The sequence below is a fragment of the Mytilus trossulus genome, chromosome 4 (assembly GCF_036588685.1).
Source record: "Mytilus trossulus isolate FHL-02 chromosome 4, PNRI_Mtr1.1.1.hap1, whole genome shotgun sequence".
NCBI classification, from domain to species: domain Eukaryota; kingdom Metazoa; phylum Mollusca; class Bivalvia; order Mytilida; family Mytilidae; genus Mytilus; species Mytilus trossulus.
The window spans coordinates 87,485,748-87,510,720 of NC_086376.1; the positions used below are offsets into that span (position 1 = coordinate 87,485,748).

The 24,973-nt window shown below is 32.0% G+C and overlaps 2 protein-coding genes across 2 annotated transcripts in view; one reads left to right on the forward strand and one right to left on the reverse strand.

Moving 5' to 3' along the window:
• Positions 1-3,307: 3,307 nt before the first annotated feature.
• On the reverse strand, positions 3,308-17,162 carry LOC134716230 (retinol dehydrogenase 11-like). The gene is made up of 7 exons (XM_063579096.1): positions 17,061-17,162; positions 11,511-11,652; positions 10,887-11,126; positions 9,952-10,041; positions 9,380-9,562; positions 9,086-9,195; positions 3,308-7,541 (listed from the first exon to the last, which is right to left on the reverse strand). Exons 2-7 carry the CDS (start codon positions 11,647-11,649, stop codon positions 7,353-7,355), a joined length of 951 nt encoding a protein of 316 aa, XP_063435166.1. The 5' UTR covers positions 11,650-11,652; positions 17,061-17,162; the 3' UTR covers positions 3,308-7,352.
• Positions 17,163-17,312: 150 nt separating this feature from the next.
• The window catches only part of LOC134716229 (protein neuralized-like), a 33,276-nt gene continuing 25,615 nt past the window's right edge, over positions 17,313-24,973 (forward strand). The window contains exon 1 of the mRNA XM_063579095.1: positions 17,313-17,474. Within this exon, the coding sequence (XP_063435165.1) occupies positions 17,441-17,474 (34 nt within the window). The 5' untranslated portion in view covers positions 17,313-17,440. The remainder of the gene's footprint in view (positions 17,475-24,973) is intronic.

Sequence of the window (24,973 nt, forward strand, 5' to 3'; positions counted from 1 at the left end):
AAATGCTGAACGTAACGCACGCAGTTCATTTTCTATATACAATTTTGGTGGTGGTAAGTTGCTCATTTGTATGAAAAACCGTTATTTTGTGACCTTTTATGTCGTAGAATATCCTTTGATTATGATCTATCAACACAAAGACATGTTACACGAACAAATATTGTGTCATAAGGCTTTTAGTTCACCATCAATTTTCTTACTTATTATTATTTAGCCAAACTAGAACTGTGGTAATTGTGACAAGGGGACGCTTTACACAAAAAATCAGTCGAATGAAATTTTTTAATAATTTTTTTTATTTAGATTAAGGTAGATTCATGGTATACCGCCATCTTGGATTGTACAATCACAGTACAAAATTGGTCTAATTATTTGCCTCAATCTGCAAATTTGGAGACAGATTTGCAATTCAATGGTTAGACTTTTTTTTCTATTTGAAGACAATTTGTTAATTAATCGTATTATTCAAAATATTTTAACAAATATCAAATTTTTTGGGTATAATTTTTTTTTTCTTCAGATGAGCCTTTTAAGGGGAAATAACTCTTTTAGTACAAAATTTATACTGGGCTTATTGGGAAATTTTTCAATTTTACTTGTAGCAAGAAAAAAAGTTCTTAAAACATATTATGAAACCTTTCTTCTCACAATTCATTTCAAAATTCTATCTCATAGAATTTTTTTTATGCACACTAATGTGTTTTTTCATGAACAAACTAACCAAATTTTGGCACATTTCAACGACCCATAGCTTGAAAAATAGCACGGTGACCCATACTTTTTATTAATTTTTTGAAAAGAGCCTAATAAAATCTTCATTTTGGCAAATTATGAAAAAAATCTGTCTCAAAAAATATATACCATTGGTTGCCTTCGGCTGTTGTCTGCTCTATGGTCGGGTGGTTGTCGCTTTGACATATTCACCATTTCCTTTCTCAATTTTATACTTGTGATCTACCTTAAATGTGAAATTTGACATAAGTTGTCCTTGTAGTCTTTAAAACAAAGTTTTGTTATTCATCTATCGAAATGATCGTTTGGGGTGCATTGCTTGTAAGGACTTCGTGTTATGTAAGCAAAAACAGAAAATTTGTTCTAACAAAAAATCTCAAATGTTTGCTTTTTAGCAAATACCACGATTGTCAAAGGGGAATCTGAGACTACTATAACACATAGTTATAGTAGTCTCAGGGGGAAATCTGGTGAAAAGGGACTTCTTTCTATGTATTCACACAAAAAATTGATTACACATTTTAATTCTATATACTTGAGTTATATTTACTTGATTAAACAACGAGTTCAAGGCAAGAACACAACAAATCTGCATACCAAATATCGTTGACCTGTAACCTGTACCTTAAAGGGGCACTAGCTGTCAAATTCATGGTCACCGATTTGACTCAATTTCTCATATTTTATTTATAACCATGTAAAACATTTATCCAAACTACCAAAAGTCTTAAATAAACAGTATGTGACAGAGCATGGTGTAGATAATATGTAGGTTCGTTTTGTGTGTATGTTAGCCCAAACGCCATCTTATTAACTATTGATTTGACCTCAGATGACCGTATAAGCGATGTAAACATAAATAACGATATGAACAGATTAAACCAACACGAGCAATTGGATTTTTTTAGGTCTGTTTGATTTTATCTTATAGATTATAAATGTGTTTCTCATTGTTTTTCAACGTATAAGAAAGATTTTATATAGATCGAATCAGTAATCAAATGATTTACCGTAGTTTCACTTTCATTATTGACATTCTTTTCTTTAAAAAAAACTGTACACGTATAATGCATGCGTTGTCAATCTCTATAGTAAGGGGTTAAATTGAAGTTCACATGAATACGGATTTAATGAGGTCGACTAATTCACTTGCAAGAGAATGAGTAATTATCAATGTTTCTTCGCTTAATTTGACAAAATTGAACCATTTTGGATGCTAAAAGCGAATTATTATTTCACTATTTCACTTTCATTATTGATTGAACAAAAAAAACCTTACTTAAGATTTTTGATATACAGTATCTCGTAGCTAGTGCCCCTTTAAGACCGAAAACATAATTGACTACTCAAGTGTGAAAATAAGATCAAGGTCAAACCTGACAGCTTCTCACAAGACAAATCTACACCAAATATTGTTGACATTTCACTATATTTTTATCATACTCTCTCAAGTATAAAAAAATGATATTAATGAAAAAATTACCAAAATAATCATGAGTGAAATCAGAGATATGTTCTCATTATGGAATGTTCATTTAAAACAATTTACAATGTTGGGAGATAGAAGTGGACAATCGAATCACACTTTACTAGAACTGAATTCTAAACAGAAACTGCAAACATTTCAAGTGTTCCTTGGTAGGGTTTGTTTTGCTCTCTTTTGAAGTGCTTTGATGATTGTATTTTTATGTGTTGTTTCTTTTTGGTCATTGCATTGTCTGTTTTCCTTTCATTGAAGGTTTTTATTGTCCCAACTTGGTATCTTCTTCCTCTGACCATTGCAGTGTCAAATTGAGGTCATGGCCACATGACATGTCAGACTGACATATACTCCTCTATCTCAACTATTCCAATTTCCTAATGCAATGTACATAAATTGATGATCTATCAAATCAAATCATGGAAACTTCACAAGACCATTGTAGTCCATGTTGTATATCTATATCAGACACACACACACACACAACCACAGGGTACAATGACAGAGAATCATCATAAGCTATATCTATATCTTACTTTGGTCATCATAGGTAAATTGGGGCACCTGTAGTTCAACGATATTGAAATCCCATACATTGATTAAGAAGATTAATCAACGTAACAAACACAAACCGGTAGAAACACATGAACTCAAAAAAGTAAGCTGCAACACCTGAATGTGCTTTTCTGTGACCACGGCATAAAAAATTACAAGCTAGAAATACAAAAATACCTCAATAAAAAGAACAATAGAGTGTTCTATCCTAAATTCCATATTCACAGAAAAAGCAGAATAATTTTAATAGCAAATAGTGAGGCCCTAGTTGCAAACAAAACAACAGAAACATGTCTACCTTCTGAGTCACAAAAACAGATAGTTTAACCTGAAAATGCTATGAATTTATTATTTAAAGGTGTTTTGTAAAGAAAACAATAATTGAATTTGAAATTGTTTTTAATGTCAGCCTACCTGAAATAATGATTTTAAAGAAAGTACTCAAAACCAAGTTGGATAATTATCTTTTTGTTTTTATTTCAAAAATATATAACTTATACTCTGTAGTTCCTCTTACCATCATGTAAACCAATACTGTTTTAATTGAGATAAGTTTTTCAATAAAAAACGGGCCTCAGTGTCAAGTGGTTTAAGTAATTACTACTATATATCTAATATTTTTGTAAACCAATACTGTGTTAATTGAGATAATGTTTTCAATAATAAAACAAGGTCATATAAGAGATTTTATTCAAAATTCACAATATTCAATACAGATTAAATAATGTGTATGATATTATAAATTCTAATATGACGTCCTTATTCCGCTTTGTTAACAAAGCCGTATTCTAATGAGCACAAAAAATATGTTTGACACATGCGCACCGACTTTTTATATTAATGTTATTTCCATCGTTATCCTTTTAAATATTAACATTTAAGCAGCAAGCATAAACTTTTATTATATATTTTTATCAAACAACATATATTTACCCTGGTCGTAGTTTTTAAACTTATCAAATATGAAATGTAATATACAAATTCCTCTGGATGAAATGGGAACAGCCAAACAGTCTTACAATATTTTCGTACGCTTCAACCTATAAATATATTGTATTTGTCATGTTAGAATCGAAATAATTCCTTCATGTCATGCTCTATGCTCATTTTAACATGGGTAGGCATTATATTTGACCACATTTTACACCTAACGCTCAGTGTAATAATCTAAATTTTTTTATAATTTAAATTCATGTTTTTGCCAAAAAGAGAAATTCAAACAAGTAACATGGCAACTTAAAAAATATTTTTTGTCAAAGATGGCGATTTTTACCTCCCCACCATGAAAAGGACACTTCCAAAGAGGGATATATCTGATTTTAAAAAGAAAAAGAGGGAGTGTCTCTCAAAGAACATAGTACATTGGCAAGAAATGTACAATACATTTATGATTGATCACATTCATGTTAATCTGTGTTGTAATGTTTAACAATAGCACCAATGGTATACCCTGTCATTAAAGAACAACCTATAGAAATCAGTTTCATGCTTTACTGGAATGCATCTGTATATGCTAAAATAACACTCTAAAACAGCAATAATATATATAATATAATATATGTATAAAACAACATGTTTAAGATAAAACAAAATAAATAATTAATATTATAATAATAATGAATCATAAATAATCAAAAATCAAAATTAAAGCTAGCACAAAATCACAGTAAAACATATAATGACAATCATTTCAAACAACAAATTTAGACTTAAAACACTTTGAACGGCCAATGAATAAGATTTCTTTACAATTAATCTATAGTTATTCGTCATGTGTTTCATATCATGCATAAAGACAGCATATAATTGTTTGAAGCAAAACAATCGTAAATAAACATTCAAGTGTTTAAGAATATTATAATAAGAGGTGTCCCTAGTACATGGATGCCCCATCAGCACTATCATTTTCTAGTGAATCGTGACATTGTGGCCAACACTCTAATTTGGCATTAAAATTAGAAAGATCATATCATAAGGAAAATGTGTACAATGTGTCAAGTTGATAGGACTTCAACTTCATCAAAAACTACCTTGACCAAAAACTTTAAGCTGAAAAGGGACTGATGGATGGACGAATGGACACAGACCAGAAAAAATAATGCCTATAAATGGGGCATTAAAATTAAACAGGAAAAGCTTTTCAATTTTAGATAACTGAATGATTTGGAAGGTGTAGGTGTGATAAGGTCCTATTAAGCTTATAAACAAGCTTACATTGAAGCTGGTGACAGACAGGGACACAGTAAAGGCCTTCCACTTATTGATTGATTGGGCCTTTAGAATGTCTGTCAAGTGTGGTCTGATAATTTAATTTTAAATGGAAAGGAGATAGATCTCAACACTCTAAATATTTGTTCCCCATCATATTTTCTGTATCTTCAATCTATAATTTAAAAAAGTTTGGACAATACCTGCATTCAACCCTTTTGTTCTATCTTTAACGATAGAAGAAAATCTTTGAAAAGGGACACTAATTGATGGCAAAAGCTCATACTGGTATTTGCAACCTGAGCAAACCCAACATATTCTTCAACAATCTGGGCAAGAATGCTTGTTTATCAACTGACAATTATCATTTAGTGAAAAGTATGTGAGCTAAAATTTAAATCTGTATTCATAAAATGTATTTGCCGACTGAAAAAACATAAGTTCAGGTAACAATGGATTTCTTTATGTATATAACAAAATATATTTAAAAACCATAAATATAAACTTTTTTATATATTTCAAATATAAATCTTCTAAAAAATACAATGTATATGAATATAAACAATTTGTATTTCAATACTTTAATAAAAATATTTAAAAGGCACTGACTAGAAATAAATTTCTCATCATAAAAATGTGTAAATATTTAGACTAGATGTTATCATATGCTAACATACACGTAATAATTTACTTTATTGTCATGTTTTTTTCACAAAAAAAAACTACTAATTTCTTCAACAGATAATCATTCATGACTGAATCGATTTATGATTAATTATTGGTTTTTAATGCCATTTTAAGAACTTTTGGCAATAGTGTGGCATTCAGTTTTTATTGATGGAAGAAGCTGAAGTGGCTGGAAAGAACCACCTATCTTCCACAGGAAAAATAAATGAAGTATGATAAACTTCTACTCTTAAGGAGAAGATCGATAAGGTCACTTACTTGTAAACTGCAATTTATAGAAGAACTATCAAAAGTATTATAATAAAATTGAGAATGGAAATGGGGAATGTGTCAAAGAGACAACAACCCGACCAAATAAAAAAACAAGAACAGCAGAAAGTCACCAACAAATCTATTATATATTCAGAATTCATTATTGTGTAAGATATTTGTATTTACATTTTAAATCATTTCATATTTGTATTATGGGGTTCAAACTTATCTTATGCAAAACTGCCAACATTGACTCACTTTTTTTTAATCTTGTGGTTAAAATTTAGATGTGATCAGATATAACCAAGACCCCTCCCACTAAGCTATTTTGCTACAAATTGTCTTACACAAAATGTTAATGCTGGTAAAATATCTTTTTTAAGGTAAGGGTAGCTTCATCTTTCATGTTGTCGAAATAAGTGTAAAATTCGCCAAAATGAGTGTAAAATTCCCATTTCAGGTCAAATATATCGATTTGAACATGCTTATGACATAAAAGTGATGTTACATTTGACTTTTCTGCACTTTTGTGTTCAGATTACATCATCATATTATTTTTTTCAATAAACTTAATGTAATTCTTAAAATAATTTTACTACAATATTGAATGTATTGAGGCCAGACCAAATAATGGTTCTTATCATACTTTCCTTTTTAAATTGCAAAAATTAGTACAGAACAGAGTTATACTTGTTTACTGTCTTCATACATTGAGATCAAATGTACAGTCAAGTTGTCCGTTGCTGATAACCTTCAATAGAGCAACTACTGTGGAATCATTTATTTTTGTGTTTACCAATTTTCGTGGTATGGAGAAAGCTTACATATTTGTGGATATCTAATTTCGTGGTTTTGGCAAAGTCTACACTCATTCCTTTAGAAAATTTATTATTCGTTGAACATTTGAATTCGTGGTTCTCCTGTACCCACGAAATCAACGAAAAATTGGTATCCAACAAATATTAATGAATCCACAGTATTTATAAAATTATAACAAGTTGTTTGCAGATGATGGACTCAAAATATTCTGCTATTTCTATAACTCTTGTATCCCTGATCTACTCTATAAAAAATTCTGCATTTTTAAAAATGATTTGCAATTTTGTCATGAAGATATCACTTTCTTTTCTTTTCTAAATTTGTTAATCCTGTTCCATGATGGACTACCATCACATGATCAATATGAAATGTTTAGTATATAATTAACAAGACAGTAAACCAACAAATATAAGACCAAAATAATCATCTATACAGCCCATTGTCATAAATGATGGTCAATTACCCACACTGTATGGCAAGATCTAAACATAGTCATAATAAAAATAATATAAAGGCACATCTGACTTTTTGTAAATTTCACAACCTGATTAAAACATTTTGATTTGAATGTTACATTGAGCAATATTACAACTCTGTATACAACGATACTTTCCTATTGTCAATTTGATTCCGTTAATCTCTCAGAGACTTCCCAAATCTTTTTACATAGACCTTCATCATAAGCTTGTTTACTTATCCATATAGTGTGTTCGTAGTCCTTACAGTCCATATAATAATGTCCTGACACACCCTGTAGATCCTCACTGATGGCACAATAAATAGTAGTCTGTGCACCTTCTTCACAAGTCTGTAAATATCCAGTTATAAAATTTATAAAAGAAAAGAAGATACGTGGAATTTTTAATGAATAAAAGCAAACATAATGCTATATAGCATGTATCATTGTTTAAAACATGTAAGGAATACAGCAAGTAAAAATTCACAAGAACATGTCACTGTGAATATCTCAAGTATGAGATGTATGAATTTAAATTACAAAAGCTTCTTCAATGTTATTAACAAGTGGTTTGTCCAGTCATTTTCAAAAGGGGAGTTAACCCAGAATAAAGGAGGTTCCATTCATATGTCCCAAATCAAACATTGATTGTTAAAACACTCCAGCGACCCCCTTGATCCTCCACAGTTAACTGACCATTTTATGTATAGATTCATGTAGGTTTTGAATGAAACAATTTGAGCAAGACTTACTTCCCTTTTGTCACCATGTTCATTCATGAATCAGACAAATTCAACTTGTTATACAGTTAAAAAGTTGATTTATGAACAATTTTACTTTTTTTTTTATTTGCTTAATTGATCACTATGATCTAATTAGGATTTTTTTTAAAAGATCTTTGGGTTTCAATAAATAATTAACATGATTAAAGTAACATTATGATATAAAACTTTTAGACACATGTAAATTGTACAAATATTAATATAAATATAGGACAAATTCTGATACATTTGATATCAGTCATACAAAATGTGTGGACCATTTTAGCTTTCTAAAATAGTAATTATTCTAAAAAAAAAAATCAAATACATTATTTTTTTTCATATTTTAACAAAAAATAAATTTACAAAAATACTGAACTTAGAGCAAAATCAATTCGGAAAGTCCAAAATCACAGGCAAAATCAAATAACAAAGCGCATCAATAACAAATGGACAAGAACTGTCATATTCCTGACTTGGTACAGGCATTTTCAAATGTAGAAAATGGTGGATTAAACCCTTTTTCTATAGCGCTAACCCTTTCACTTTAATGACAGTCTCATCAAATTCCGTTATATTTACATTGATGCGTTAAATAAACAGACATGGATATGCAAAATATTGATATGCAATGTTTAATATTTATGGTCCTTTATTATTTGTAAAGAATGGAAATAGACATATATTTTACCAACAATCTTACTCATGCAGACTATGATTTAACGAATGAATGATTGATTATTGGGCACTATTGAGTATTGATTATTTTGTGGTGGCAAATCTATTGCTGGAGGAAGCTGGAGTGCCCAGAGAATATATATATATACTTCAAACAGATTTTTCTTACCTTTTTACATGTTTTATGTCTGCAAATATCTACACATCAGTTGGTTTCAAAACTTTGGGTTAGAGCCTTCATGATGTCCCCCCTCTCCGTCAAAAAAAAGCAAAAGAAAAGACAAAGGCAAAGCCATACAACAAACATATAGTGTAAAAACAATAAACATATACACCATATTGTAAAATTGGGATGACTGGTGGTTGCAATGCATTCCACAATCAAGGCAAATGCTCTAAAGCAGTTATTCTGATATGTTTAACCTTAATGTTAATATTACATAACACTCTACTTACTTTGAAAAACAGGAGTCCCATTATTTGAAATGGTACCCTTACAAACACAGGAATGTTTCTTAGAAGTTCTGTTCTCACTGACCCAGGATGGAGACAAGATGTTGTCACACCTAAAATATGATTAAATATGTCAATTTATGATTGAATCAAGAATGTACAACAGAAGTGTTTGAAGTTTAGAAAATACAAAATTCTTTATTCTTTAAACTCAGGCAATAAAACATAGAAATGGATAGGTTTCAATTTCATTTTATTTTTATTTTACTAAGCTTTGAGAGATACATAAACACTTACTAGTTCCCTGTAATTGCCTTGATAGCTCTTTGGTAAACATTATATTTAACAACTTGGTATCATAGTATGTCCCAGCAATACTGAACTTTTCACCATTCAAGGTATCAAAGTTGACATTCCCAAACATATTCACTATAGATGAAACATTCACTATTCTGCTGTTTGGAGTCTTTTTCATCAAATCTAAAAAGCAGTTACAAGATGCAATGATAACTATTTATCAAAAATGTCAACCAAATCTGAATTTTTATCAACAAACTATACTTTATATTGAATGTTTATGACATCACAGGACACAGATCGGAGAAAAGGACACAGATTTCGGGCTGGACAAAAGGCTACACTTGAGTTTCATGACTACATGAGACACGGATCTGAGGAAAGGACACATATTTGAGACTGGACATAGATGTCATCATACAAATCTTACCTAATAACAAGTTAGTCAATAAGAATGGCCCAAGATAGTTTGTTGCATAACTATATTCCAAACAATCTTACCTAATAACAAGTTAGTCAATAAGAATGGCCCAAGATAGTTTGTTGCATAACTATATTCCAAACAATCTTACCTAATAACAAGTTAGTCAATAAGAATGGCCCAAGATAGTTAGTTGCATAACTATATTCCAAACCTTCTTCTGTCATGGTTTTCTTCATGCCTGTTAATATAAAGAAAAGTTTATCTTGCTATGTCATGTTTAAGATTTGATTTAATCAATATCTAGTAAGTCATCTATAAATAACTTTTAACAATAAGAACTCTCACTGATACGATTTTCTTTCAGTTTTAGAACAGCACTCAAATACATGTAAGTGTTAGAGCTATTCCAATTTAAGTTATATTTTCAATAGCCTAAAATCAACAATTAAAATTTTTGTGATTTTGATGTTGTTTATCAAACATTCTTTTATAGATTTGTTGTAGTTTTCTCTGTATTTTGTATGTGCATTGACTTCATATCTTAACTTTTAAAGTCTAAGCTAGATTTAAACATATGGCTACAAATGTACATTCCCTTACTTGTGTTTCAAAAGATACTTGCTGGAATTTCTCTCTGAATTGAAGACCTGTTGGTGACCTTCTGCTGTTGTCTGTTCTATGGTCAGGTTGTTGTCTCTTTGACACATTCCCCATTTCCATGATTTCCATTCTCAATTTTATAACAAAACATGGTGGATAACTTTCATAACATTTGGTCGAGGCAAACTAAAGTAAGAGAACAGAAACCAACTTTGGGACGTACATACATACAAATGTATGCAAGTTCATACGTACATACATACATACTGACGTACAAGGGTAAAATTTAACGGCCCTCCGCTACAGAGGGGGAATAAAAACAACATTTTATGTTTATCAATATTTAGGCAACCCAGTCCAGAGGTATTTTTTATCTATTCTGTGAGTTTTATTCTTTTTCAGATACTTAAAGGTTGATAACCACAGATGGAGAATTATTGTCCCATGAAAAACAAAAGTAAACTATCTAGACATAAAACATACCTGAAACTGCTGCATTGTTTACCAGAATATCCAATCTTTTCTCTTCTTTTATAAAATTCTCAGCAAACTTTCTTACAGACGCCATTATACTGAGATCTATAATCTTCGCAAATACATTTTGGTTTCCTGAGGTTTCTTTAATTGTTTTACAAGCTGCTTCTGCCCTTTCTCTGCTTCTACATGCAAGAATCACACGACCTTTACGTCTGGCAAAACTTAGGGCTGTTTCATATCCTATACCTAAATTTAAAACCATTATTTCCTTAAAAGTGTTTATTGTTTGTGTAACGTATATGACAACAAAAGATAAACTAGGCAGTTTAAAAATTCACAATTTAACAATTCCATGCTTATATAATTTGAATCAATAGAACAATCTGTTTTGAAGTAATTGTGCTTAAATTTTAAAAGCTTCATCACATAATAAACTTAATTTGGTACCCTAAAATAATTTTATTTAAAGAGGTCTCTTCATTGCAAAAAATTTCAAACAGAGATGACATACTACATGTCAGATTGCACCTTAATAATAAAAACATATATTTTGCATTCCATTATTTATCATTATACTGTCTAAAATATGTCTGGAATAAAAAAAAAAATTAAAAAAATTCTAATGCTAACCTGTGTTGGCTCCAGTTACTATTATTGTTTTCCCTTCTAGTGATGCTGTACTGTTACATTTTCCTTTCAGTAGTTGTACAATAATATATACTACAAGTAATACTGTACTAATGGTCACAATCCACATGGAATAATCCATTACCTTAAAAAACTAGAGGCTCTAAAGAGCCTGTGTCGCTCACCTTGGTCTATGTGCATATTAAACAAAGGACACAAATGGATTCATGACAAAATTGTATTTTGGTGATGGTGAGGTGTTTGAAGTTCTTACTTTACTGAACGATTTTGCTTCTTACAATTATATCTATCATGAACTTTGCCCATTAGTAACAGAGAACTATATTTGGTAAAAATTTACATAAATTTACCAAATTAATGAAAATTGTTAAAAATTGACTATAAAGGGCAATAACTCCTTAAGGGGTCAATTGACCATTTAGGTCATGTTGACTTATTTGTAGATCTTACTTTGCTGAACATTATTGCTGTTTACAGTTTATCGCTATCTATAATAGTATTCAAGATAACCAAAAACGGCAAAATTTCTTTAAAAATTACCAATTGGAGGGCAGCAACCCAACAACCAGTTGTCCAATTCATCTGAAAAATTCAGGGCAGATAGATATTGACTTGATTAACAATTTAACTTCTTGTCAGATTTGCTCTAGATGCTTTGGTTTCATAGTTATAAGCAAAAAACTGCATTTCACCCCTATGTTCTATTTTTAGCCGTGGCGGCCATCTTGGTTGAATGGCAAGGTCATTGGACACATTTTTCAAACTAGATACCCCAAAGATGATAGTGGCCTAGTAGTTTCAGGGGAGATTTTGTAAAAGATTACTTAGATTTATGAAAAATGGTTAAAGATTGACTATAAAGGGCAATAACTCCTAAAGGGGTCAACTGACCATTTTGGTCATGTTGACTTATTTGTAGATCTTACTTTGCTGAACATTATTGCTGTTTACAATTTATCTCTATCTATAATAATATTCAAGATAATAACCAAAAACAGCAAAATTTCCTCAAAATTACCAATTCAGGGGCAGCAACCCAACAACCGATTGACCGATTCATCTGAAAATTTCAGGGCAGATAGTTCTTGACCTGATAAACATTTTTATCCCATGTCAGATTTCCTCAAAATGCTTTGGTTTTTGAGTTATAGGCCAAAAACTGCATTTTACCCCTTTGTTCTATTTTTAGCCGTGGCGGCCATCTTGGTTGGTTGACCAGGTCACGCCACACATTTTTAAACTAGATACCCCAAAGATGATTGTGGCCAAGTTTGGATTAATTTGGCCAAGTAGTTTCAGAGGAGAAGATTTTTGTAAAAGATTACTTTAATTAACGAAAATGGTTAAAAAATGACTATAAAGGGCAATAACTCATAAACGGGTCAACTGACCATTTTGGTCATGTTGACTTATTTGTAGATCTTACTTTGCTGAACATTATTGCTGTTTACAGTTTATCTCTATTTATAATAATATTCAAGATAATAACCAAAAACAGCAAAATTTCCTCAAAATTACCAATTCAGGGGCAGCAACCCAACAACCGATTGACCGATTCATCTGAAAATTTTAGGGCAGATAGATCTTGACCTGATAAACATTTTTATCCCATGTCAAATTTCCTCAAAATGCTTTGGTTTTTGAGTTATAAGCCAAAAACTGCATTTTACCCCTTTGTTCTATTTTTAGCGGTGGCGGCCATCTTGGTTGGTTGACCAGGTCACGCCACACATTTTTTAAACTAGATACCCCAAAGATGATTGTGGCCAAGTTTGGATTAATTTGGCCAAGTAGTTTCAGAGGAGAAGATTTTTGTAAAAGATTACTTTAATTAACGAAAAATGGTTAAAAATTGACTATAAAGGGCAATAACTCCTAAACGGGTCAACTGACCATTTTGGTCATGTTGACTTATTTGTAGATCTTACTTTGCTGAACATTATTGCTGTTTACAGTTTATCTCTAACTATAATAATATTCAAGATAATAACCAAAAACAGCAAAATTTCTTCAAAATTACCAATTCAGGGGCAGCAACCAAACAACCGATTGACCGATTCATCTGAAAATTTCAGGGCAGATAGATCTTGACCTGATAAACATTTTTACTCCTGTCAGATTTCCTCAAAATGCTTTGGTTTTTGAGTTATAAGCCAAAAACTGCATTTTACCCCTATGTTCTATTTTTAGCCGTGGCGGCCATCTTGGTTGGTTGACCGGGTCACGCCACACATTTTTTAAACTAGATACCCCAATGATGATTGTGGCCAAGTTTGGTTTGATTTGGCCCAGTAGTTTCAGAGGAGAAGATTTTTGTAAAAGTTAACGACGACGGACGACGACGGACGACGACAGACGACGACGGACGACGACGGACGACGACGGACGACGGACGCCAAGTGATGAGAAAAGCTCACTTGGCCCTTCGGGCCAGGTGAGCTAAAAAGGGAGATAATGCTACAAGATAAACAATTCCAACATTAATTTAACTAACTTAGTATACAAAAACACACTGTAAAACAAAATATCAAATTAAATAATTGTTGGTAGGTGTAGGAAACACAAACATGATTGCTCTGATACATTTATATGATAAATTCCTATAATGTTTATAAAATTACAATTTTTTTTCCTGTACTGAATAGTATTTTGAAATCATTTTTCTATCTTGTATTTCAAGAACTTTTAAACAAAGAACTCTTCTACTTAGTTTCAATGTTTGTAAAAACTGTGCAATCCTATAAAATTGGTCATTGAAAGCTTTAATGTATAATAATATAGATAGGCATTACCTAAAAGGAATAACAGTACATGTATGTATTGGCCCTAGAGGTTTTGTATTTTTAAATTTCATAAAAAGTAAAGAAAACTATTGTGAAGGAAACAAAGGTTGTATAATTGTATTGCAGTAGCCGCATTGATATATAGAGTAACAACAACATAATAGAATGACATTACAATAGAAGTTCTTTACTGACCTGTACCTCAGGTTAAAGTTCGTGGGTTTTTCAAAAAGACAGAGAAGTAAAAAAAATTGTAAGGGTTCCCCGGAACCCGTTGTCTCGCCTACTTTTGCTGTAAATCGCAGGCTCAACAAAAATACGGAAAAAACTCAATAAAAATATTCCTCTTGATACAATCTTCTGATTTTAAGAAGCTTCTGTCTAAGTTTGGTTAAAATCCAGGATAGTTTTTGAATCTAATAAATGTTTTAAAAACAACTGCAGACTGTACATGTATGTATGGTTAACTGGAAGAAAATTTAAGTTCATTTAAAAGAAAAAATACGGAAAAATGGATTTATTTTTTTACAAAATTTACTCCTGGATACTATCTTATGATCATAAACAAGCTTCTGTCTAAGTTTGGTACAAACCCAGGATAGTTTAAGAAAGTTATCAAAATTTTAAAAACTTTAACCACCATTGACCACAGGGTGAATGTAATGTTTCCCCGCAGAAAAACTAAGTCCATTTAAAAGTAAAATATGGAAAAAATGGATTTATTATTTTACAAAATTTACTTCTGGATACTATCTTATGATCATAAACAAGCTTCTGTCCAAGTTTGGTACAAACCCAGGATAGTTTAAGAAAGTTATTAAATTTCTAAAAACTTTAACCACAGAGTGAATGTAAGTCCATTTATAAGTAAAATTTGGAAAAATTTGAATTTTATTTTTACAAAATTCACTTCTGGATACTATCTTAAGATCATAAACAAGCTTCTGTCCAAGTTTGGTAGAAATCCATTATAGTTTAAGAAAGTTATTAAAATTTCAAAAACTTTAACCACAGAGTGAATATTTGTTGACGCTGCCGACGACGCCGACGGAAAGTAGGATCGCTTAGTCTCGCTTTTTCGACTAAAGTCGAAGGCTCGACAAAAACCTTTTCATATCAATGTAGTCAAGAAAAGAAGACAAAAGTAAAAATGTGACTTTCTTATTCATAGTTTTTGATGAAATATAATTAGAATTCGAGTTATCTCCCTTGGTCGCATTTTGGTCTGAAACTGGTCTATTTTCTTATTTGATAATAGAACAGAGTTTTAATGTCCCTCACATTTATGACATGGCTGTTCTATCAAAGGGCAATAACTAAAATAAACAAAGATGTTGTTCTTTAGAGATTTTTTTTTTTTTTTTACTAACTTCTCGAGTAATTAACATGATGAAGACTTTTAAAAGCAATTTACAATATATGTTTAATATTTCCAAAAGAAACTCATTAAAATTTTTTATCTCATCTGCACTCATTTTTTTGTAAAATGTCAGAGACATTGCTGTTACATACATGACATATATACCTTTAATATGAATTTGATATTAATTTGGCAAAAATCTTACATGTGAGATCACTAATTCAATGCAATTTTCCATATAATGAAGGTTTCCAAGGGGCATAACTCTTTTAAAATTAATTGAATGAAACTAATTTTTTAATTCATTTAAGACATTGCTGATACAAACCTATGATTTAAGTTTCAGAAAAATTCTGGAAAGAATTAAACACATGATCAGAGCGCTTACAATGCAATTTGCAATAAAATTTATGTTTCCAAGGGGTATAACTCATTCAAAAATATAAATCTGAATTAATTTTCTAACTCTTCCAAAACATTCATTGACATTGTTGATAATAAATAAACCTTTGATAATAGTTTGATAAAAATCTGGCAAGAATTCATTGTACATGTGAGAGACAGGAGTGCTCTGAGGATTTCTATATATATCCTAGTCCAAATAATTATGACGCTGTATATATATATCCTTGAAATTGATGTGAAATAATCAGGAATATGAGTGTTCAAATCAGATTTTTTTTACCAAAGCCCATCTGACAGTGCTATCAATATAAATTATCTTGTCAAAATTTATCACTAGTAAATTTAGGTTCATCATAACAAATTGGCAAATATAACCGTATTTTCACCTAAAAACTACTGTGTACAGACCAACCAGAGTGGTTTGGGAAGTTTTAAATGTTTTTAGATATATAAAAGTTAAATCTATTTTGCATATATATCTGAAAGATAAAAGAGTTTTTGGTGAAGATCTGGTTTCAACGTTTTCCATCTGAACTTTTTATTTTAATTTAGACAAAAACTGTATGTTAATGTAGCCTAGGACATTCGTCCTCAACATGCATGAAATATTTGCCATTGGACGTTAAGCAACCAACAACCAATCAATATATATAATAATACATTGTCTTGGTATAAAGCGCCTTCCTCATATTATAAATACTTTTTCAATAAGAGTAGTGAATCAGTGGAATAACCTGTCAGATTCAACAATGAAGGCAAAGACTCTGAACAATTTTAAGTCTGCATTAAATGGCGAAAATTGGAACCCATATGAATATTCATATGTAAGTGTTTCACTTTCAGATTCATAAAACAGGGCATAAGTTCATAACACTTGAGGGTTCAGCAGTTTAGTTTCATCTTAAGTTAATGGCAACGTTTGAACATAACGAACTTTTTATCTCAATAAAATTTTTAGTTCATTTAACTTTCAAAACTACCTACAAAATAAGAATTTAAATGAATTTCTTGTCTTTTCCTTTAAAGGTAACGAGAAATCTTTCTGTGACCAGCTTTTCGGTAATAGGTTAAAATGCCCCTTACAACATCAAATGGTAAAATGTAAACATTAAGAAAATTTAGACTCCTGTACTTTAACCAACTTTAAAAGGTTGATAAAAACTAACCTGATCATTCTAGGATAAAAATAAATGATCAAAGGAATAAAACACGAAAGAATGTTAATATTTCAATGAATATCAGTGTTCTAAGCGGCATACCAGTTTGGAACTTCCTGCAATCTGTCACCACAGTGCCAAACGTTTATATTTATGTGTCTTATAGAAATTAGCAGAGCTGCTTAGCTCGATTTGGTGTCAAACAGTATGGGAAATCACAGTTCAAGTCATTCCGGGAAAGGTAACAGTTTATAATGTCTTGATTTCCAATTTTTTGGTGGGAAAAGTTTAAGCGGTCACAAGACACACAACTCACAAGTTCAGTTGCATGAGCCTGTCTTCAGTCGTTGGAAATTGTCAACCACCGGTTCCTGACTAATTGAATGTTTCAAGATCCACTCACATTATAAATAAACTGACACCCCAAACTTTCTCTACAAAATACTTAAAAAAAAATGTTATTTACATATGCACCCAAAATTGGCATACTTATCCATGTTATCCATTCACCTTACTATTACAGAAAAATAATTTTATATTGGTTACGTCATGTTAGAAGTTGAAGAGTAGGTTTGCCATACTGCTTTTCCAAATTTTCAGTCCAGTCCTCCATCAGGGGCGGATCCAGCCATTTAAAAAGGGGGGTTCCTAACCCAGGACAAAAAGGGGGGGGGGGTTCCAAGTAAATGTCCCCATTCAAATGCATAGATCGTCCTAAAAAAAGGGGGGGGGTTTCCAACCCCTGGAACCCCCCCCCCCCTCTGGAACCGTGCCTGTCCATGCTCTGCATTAGTTACATGTATAGCTGTCATGGTCTGTAATTTGACAAATATCATTAGGACCTAAAAGCTACGGTCCCGAAGCTATTAAATTTCCATTCTTTACTGTTAAGCAAATGTGACAGTTTATTATAAAACCAGATATGGGTACAGGCCCTTCTGTAGTTATGTACATGTATGTATTCATATGGTTGTATGTGTTTTATGGTCAAGTCATGAAAGTTGTGTCCCTTTGTATAATGATGAACATTTGTCATGTGATGTTTCACATGTATCTGTCTCTTTGAAATTACTGTGCTATGGAAATACAGCTGTAGATGTGTTTTGGTTGCTTTTTAATACCATGCTTAAGCAAATAAACCTATGTACGTAATATGGTGGAGAACATCAAGTGATCCCTGTAAATGAATGTTGTATGATCTGTCCCCTAAGATGAAGAATTAATATTCTGAAAATCGGGACCACAAGGCTGGCAGTGCCATTATTAAATTTTGACCACGTTATTAAAATCTTGGAATTTTCGTTCAGTAGAGTATAATCATGATAATAGCAGTAGCTATATGAAATGAAATGAATGAAAGTAATGCTTGCATAAGTTCCTAAGAGGGAGCTCAAGATGCCAGATGTTCAGATTTTCAGGGCCAAAATAAAAAACAGGTTTGTTACCCCTCGCCCCGACCGGGTCAAAAATGAGCCCCCGAGTCAAAAATTTTTTTGCTCGGATTTTTTTTTATTCCCGAAAATAATTTGTTTCCATTCTGACATTGGTTCCGATATTACCAGAAGTCTTCCCGGAACTTTCTGGAGTTATCTATCAATTTAGTGGAATGTATCAAGGGTATCGATTGAAAAATGGGCGACAAGATCGCATTGTTGTTTTCTGTACGAATTAAGTACAAGGACGCGTCAAATGTGTTACCCATCGTGGTAATTAGATTTTACAGCTTTTCAAAAAGGTGCACATGGAACGACGTGTTGAACGATTTAACTACAGATGATGGTCACAACATAGTCCGAGATTACTCCTTCAGATGTCCGACGGCTGTTTTTCCACGGCCCCAGCTTGTCTGGCAAAACAGCCGTCGGACGTCAGAGTAGTCTCGGACTAGTCACAACATAGATGAATTAGATGAAGTGACAGTTTCTGTGTCTGATAAGATATAGCTAACAGTGTGACTTTTGAGCCCGATTTTGCTGAAGAAATAAAAGTTGTTCATGATTTTGATTTTACGTTTAATTTGACATTATAAAGGATGCACCACCTTCAAATGACAAAAACAATAATCAGACTAATAGTAATGCACAAAATGCATTTGACGTCCTTAAGAGAAAAGCTAATACTCAGGCAAACTCGAAAGTGCCTTCCAAACTTGATGAAACAGCACCAAGATTTACTGGTAAGTATGTTAAAATTATTTAAGGTAAGAATTTTCTTTATTTTCTTGAAGGCTTTAGATGGTGCATGGTTCATGTCATTATAAATTAACCTGCCCCACACCAACTCAATTTCTATCTACATCCCAAACTTTTGGCCTGGAAAATGGTGTGGGAGGGGCTAAAATGGTACATTTAACTTCCTAGGCGAAATGCTGCCGAAATTTTTTACAGGTGTGGACTTTGTCATTTTTTATACCCTGCCACATGTAGTGGCGAGGTATTATGAGATACTCTCCGAAAATTGTAGGTGTAAAGGGGAAATATTATATACCAAACATGATAGTGATTAATTACCGGTAAGTCACACCGTTAGCCATCTTATCAGACACAGAAACTATCACTTCATCTATAATTTATCTATGTTGTGACCATCATCTGTAGTTAAATCGTTCAACACGTCGTTCCATATGCACCTTTTTCAAAAGCTGTATAATCTATTTACCACGATGGGTAACACCTTTGACAGGTCCTTGTACTTAATTGATAAAGTACATGTATGTAAAAACTTTTATTTCCAGTTCTATATTTTGGAAGAAATCCAAAGAAACAGACTCTTAATTATTAATCTAATAATAACAGATGATATAAAAATTTGTTCAGTGCCTCTTTTTATTCTAGTCATTGTGTGTTCTATTATTCAAACCAGACATTTTGTTCTAGTCAGAAACTTTAAATGTATTATTATGTAAATTACATATGTATAATAACTGCAAAGTTTAATTTTCTTAATGTTATTTCCAGTTTTATATTTTCGAGATTTTTGTGCCTGGGTAAATATCCTGGAATTGAATACAGTATACATGTATAACAAGCAACAAGCTATGGCAATTTGGAATCTACACCTTGTCATACATGTATTAATATGTTATTAATAAAAGCTTTAATAACTGTCAAATCAAAAAGTAGTAAATATACACTTTAATGCTACATTAGTTTTATGCACTAAATGTGCATATTTTGAATAGTGCTTGAATGCAAAAGGATTGATAATCTAAATTAATACACTCAAATTGAGCACTAACAACTGATACATTTTTAAGTGGCCTCCAGTGGTCAAGTCAAACCATCCATGACATCTAGTTGGGGAAAAAAAAAAATTACCTGCCTGCCTGGTCTGTTTACAAAGGGTAGACCCAGGGGAGGGGAAACAGACATTCTTTTAAATGTGGCCCAGCATAGTAGGATTCTGGTGTGTATGCCAATGGATGCTAGATTTGAGAACTGGCCTGCCACGAATATTTCAGTTATTATTTATGTATTACTATTTACATAGATTATTTGGAAACTGGTTTTAGTCTTATACGTACAAATGTATACGGAAGTGACAGTGTTCTCCCCAGGATTTTTGGATAGCACTGTGGTAAGCGCGTAATTTTCGACAATTCTCAGTAACATAATCGCGGCGCATGGTTTGTTTGTAATTGATTTGTTATGAGTTTTCATTATCTTATGCTGTTGAAGTTTCCTCTTGATGTCCTTGTCATGCTTATGGAAGTTACAGTGTACCCCTTAATGATACTTTGTTTGTTAATGTTATTGTCTGGATATAGAAGAAGAGTCTTTTTTTCTCCATTGTAAACTCATATTAAATCCTCATACTATCTATGTATAAAACTGAAGGAGAAGTCTTTTTCCTTGATGGATCTACATCAGACTGCCTGTGCCAAGATTTCTTAGCACCATCAGGTAATGTTGCAGAACATGTAGGACCAATAATAAAGTCATTGTCAACTTTTGTTTGGTTTTGTAACCAACTGTAGCAGTCTACTGTTAACCTTACGACATTTGATAGGAATTGCCATTCTTTAGCATAAAGATTTCTCATATTTATGACCTAAACGTTTTATAATATTTCAATGGCCTCATCCAAGCTGGACATCGAGAAAGTAAAATTTCTCAAATCGTATCAGCTTGGGGTTTGTTTTTCTAATCATATCCTCTCAAATTGTTATCAAATGGTAGAATTTCTGACTAAACGATTATAAGTTCAAATAGGGAATAATTAAAATTTAAAACCCCTGTGTTTGATCGTTTTTAAAATCATCGTTTGTTCAAAGTTCGTAAAACAAGTTTGTGAGTGACGTCAGGAAATGCGGTCGTTTCATTTCATCACATTTCATTCATATATGCCTCTATATTTTCTTTAAATTAAAAAAAATGATGTCAATATAAAAAAGAAGATGTGGTATGATTGCCAATGAGACAACTATCCACAAAAGACCAAAATGACACAAACATTACAACTATAGGTAACTGTACGTCCTTCAACAATGAGCAAAGCCCATACCGCATAGTCAACTATAAAAGGCCCCTATATAACAATGTAAAAATATTCAAACGAGAAAACTAACAGCCTTATTTATGTAAAAAAATGAAAAACAAATATGTAACACATAAACAAACAACAACCACTGAATTACAGGCTCCTGACTTGGGACAGGCACATACATAAATAATGTGGCAGGGTTAAACATGTTAGTGGGATCACAACCCTCCCCCTAACCTGGGACAGTGGTATAACAGTACAACATAAGAACGAACTATAAAAATCAGTTGAAAAGGGCTTAACTCATTTCAAAACGCCATTTTGTAAAATTTATTAGATTGGTCCCGCAGAGTTACTTTAATACGATGGAAATAATTCATTAAAAAATCATCGTAAACCAGTTGATCACGTGATTCAAAGTGAAAAATAAGTGGCAAAATTGAAAAATTTGAAAAATACGGAAAAAAAAAATATAGGGAGGCGGTTGAGTTGGATAGCGCTGAGGTCAGTGCAATATAGGACAGTGGGGAATTGCAATAGCGCTGCTGTGCTTATTATGGCCTGGGGAGAACACTGAGTGATTATATAGTTTAGATTTATAGTGCAGTTTTTCTTCTTCTTTTATATATATGGATAAAACACATACATGTACACCTTTGTGATAAAAAAAAAAAATTTGTGGGGATGTTATGTATATATACGTATAGTTGTATGTGTTTTATGGTAAAGTCGTGGGAGTTGTGTCCCTTTGTATAATGATGCATATTTGTCAGATGAGGTTATCTGACTCTATGAAATAAACGTGCTATGGAAATAGATGTCTTTTGTTGCTCTTAAGCAAATATAAATTTAGTGGCAAGGCAAGGCAAGTATATGTCACCCATGTAAGTAATACTGTATACTATTCCATGCATGTTGGTTACTGCCTTAAAAGTACTGTTAATGGTCTCCTTTCCTCAGTTCTAATGACTGTAATAAAAGATTTAGTATATTTTTTTTTATTTCACAGTTAATAATGGTTAAGGAAAAAACTTGAATTTGTCATCTGAGATATACATTATATTATAAATTTTACATTTTCTCTCCGACATTTCTTGGTATTTTTGTATATATCTTGCAGTTTCTAATGAAAGACAAATTCAATGATAGCTTATTTTTACTGTTTCTTTGTTTGTGCAAATGTGATTTGTTGTTTCATTGGAAACAAATAAGTATATTAAAGTCCAGAAACCAATTTAAAAAAAGATAAACTATTGCAGTGTACATGTTCTACTGAGAAATTTCTCATATAGGTATAGGTCTATAGGAAGATGTGGTATGAGTGCCAATGAGACAACTCTCCAACCAAGTAACAATAAATAAAAGTAAACCTTTATACATGTTATAGGTCAAGGTACAGCCTTCTACCCAGAGCATTGGCTCACACTGAACAGCAAGCAATAAAGGGCCCTAAACATCACTGTGTAAAACCATTCAAACTGGAAAACCAGTATGACCACATGAACAGACCACAACAACTGATCATCAGATTCCTGACTTAGGACAGGCAAATAACAGGCAATAATTACTATAGTATAAGTAAATAGAAATTTGTGAAATTTATACACAGGGCTTAAAACCACAAAAGCAAGGTTAGGAATGATTCTGGATGTCATGGTTCCTACAGTTCATGAATAAGAGCCCAAAAAGGGGTTTCAGACACTTACTTGTGTTTAGTGTATGAATCTCTATGAAGTTATACCACAAGTTTCCATACCACATTGGGATGGTTAGGATTTACTTTGGGGTTTATGGCTCAAACCAGTAGGAATGGGTGCCAAAAAAGGGTGAAAAACAATGGTTTCCTGGTTATAAATGGACAATTAAGACAAATTAAAAGCAGTGTAAGGGAGGTAATCCAATCACTATGTGCATTTATAAAACCCAGACCATTCACTGATTCAGATGAAATATTTTGAGGGAAAGATTTTTTTTGTAAAAAGAGAAAAAAGGGGGATTGATTAAATATTGTGGAAGGGGACAAATTTTTCTCATTTTAGAAAGGAGTAGGTCCAGTAAGACCTCTTTTTGGCCCCAAAATATAGCAGTTTTACAAAATTGTTAAAATGTAAACTTTTACTTAGTTATTGGATAGTAGAATGGTTCTGCTACACAAATATGGGCTGTTTTTGACAATACAATGCACATATATTGGGTACTAGCACCATGAAGTCGTGCTAAATTACTGAAATCTTCACAATTCCAGCATTTTAGTTAAATTTTAGACGGTTTCCGGGTAAAACGAAAGTGGCCGCAATTGTGTTCATCCAAAATATTGAAATAGAAGGTGTATTTGATGATGATACATAACATATGTAAAGATTGAGGATGAACACGGATGCGGCCACTTTCGTTTTTGACAAAAATCATCTGAAAAGTGTCATTTTTTCGCATATTTCGTAGATTTTTCATATTTGAGCTTAAATCGGATCGTTTTTATTGACGAAATAAGTTAAAATCTTGCACATCAACTAATTGAATCATATGAAATAGACACTTAAGTGTTTAAAAAGTGGTCAAAATTTTTCGTCAGATGAAACTGAAATTTGAGGCCAAAATCGGTCCTTACCGGACCTACTCCTTTCTTCAAATATTTCTTTTTGTCAAAAAAAAGGGGGGGAATTCAATTGGAAACAGCATAGAATATTGCACTAAATTATAAAATTGAATATAAATTCAAATCATATACCAATTCTAAGTTCTTTAACTAGTACTTCAGTTATTTTGTGTCTGTCAAAAACCTATTTATGTGTCAAATATTTAATTATAATCCAAATGCAGACGTGTATAGGCTGTATCAAGTGCTAATATATATATTGTGTACATTTTTGTCCCAACTGTTAGGGGTTGGGCCTCTGCAGTGGTATCCAGCTGTGCTCAGCGAAGCAATTTATTTTAAGCTATCTTACCTATCAACAAAATGGCAGTGAAAAAAACCCCATGTACGTTTGCAATCACATTATATTATCATTATCCATCAGCAGAGCTGTCTTTCTTTCTTTTATATTTCAATTTTTATTCAATGAATATAATAAATCTACTGTTAATTCCGACCCTTGACCTACAGACATGACAGAATAGTACAATGATCGACTTGAAAATTGGTTGGTTATATAGCATGTATAGGAAATCACTACATTTGTAGATCAGTTATTAGTGACCCCTTCCTCTGCTGGTAGCTGATACAAGTAGAACTGTTGAAAATAAACACGTCAGTTA

Bases quoted from the DNA above. Each gene is read 5' to 3' on its own strand.
- LOC134716230 (XM_063579096.1), bottom strand. From the start codon at position 11,649: ATGGATTATTCCATGTGGATTGTGACCATTAGTACAGTATTACTTGTA. The intron at 10,042-10,886 runs GTATGTTTTATG...TTATATTAACAG, and splicing joins AAACAATGCAGCAGTTTCAG to GCATGAAGAAAACCATGACA. The intron at 7,542-9,085 runs GTAAGTAGAGTG...GGATATTTACAG, and splicing joins TGGGACTCCTGTTTTTCAAA to ACTTGTGAAGAAGGTGCACA.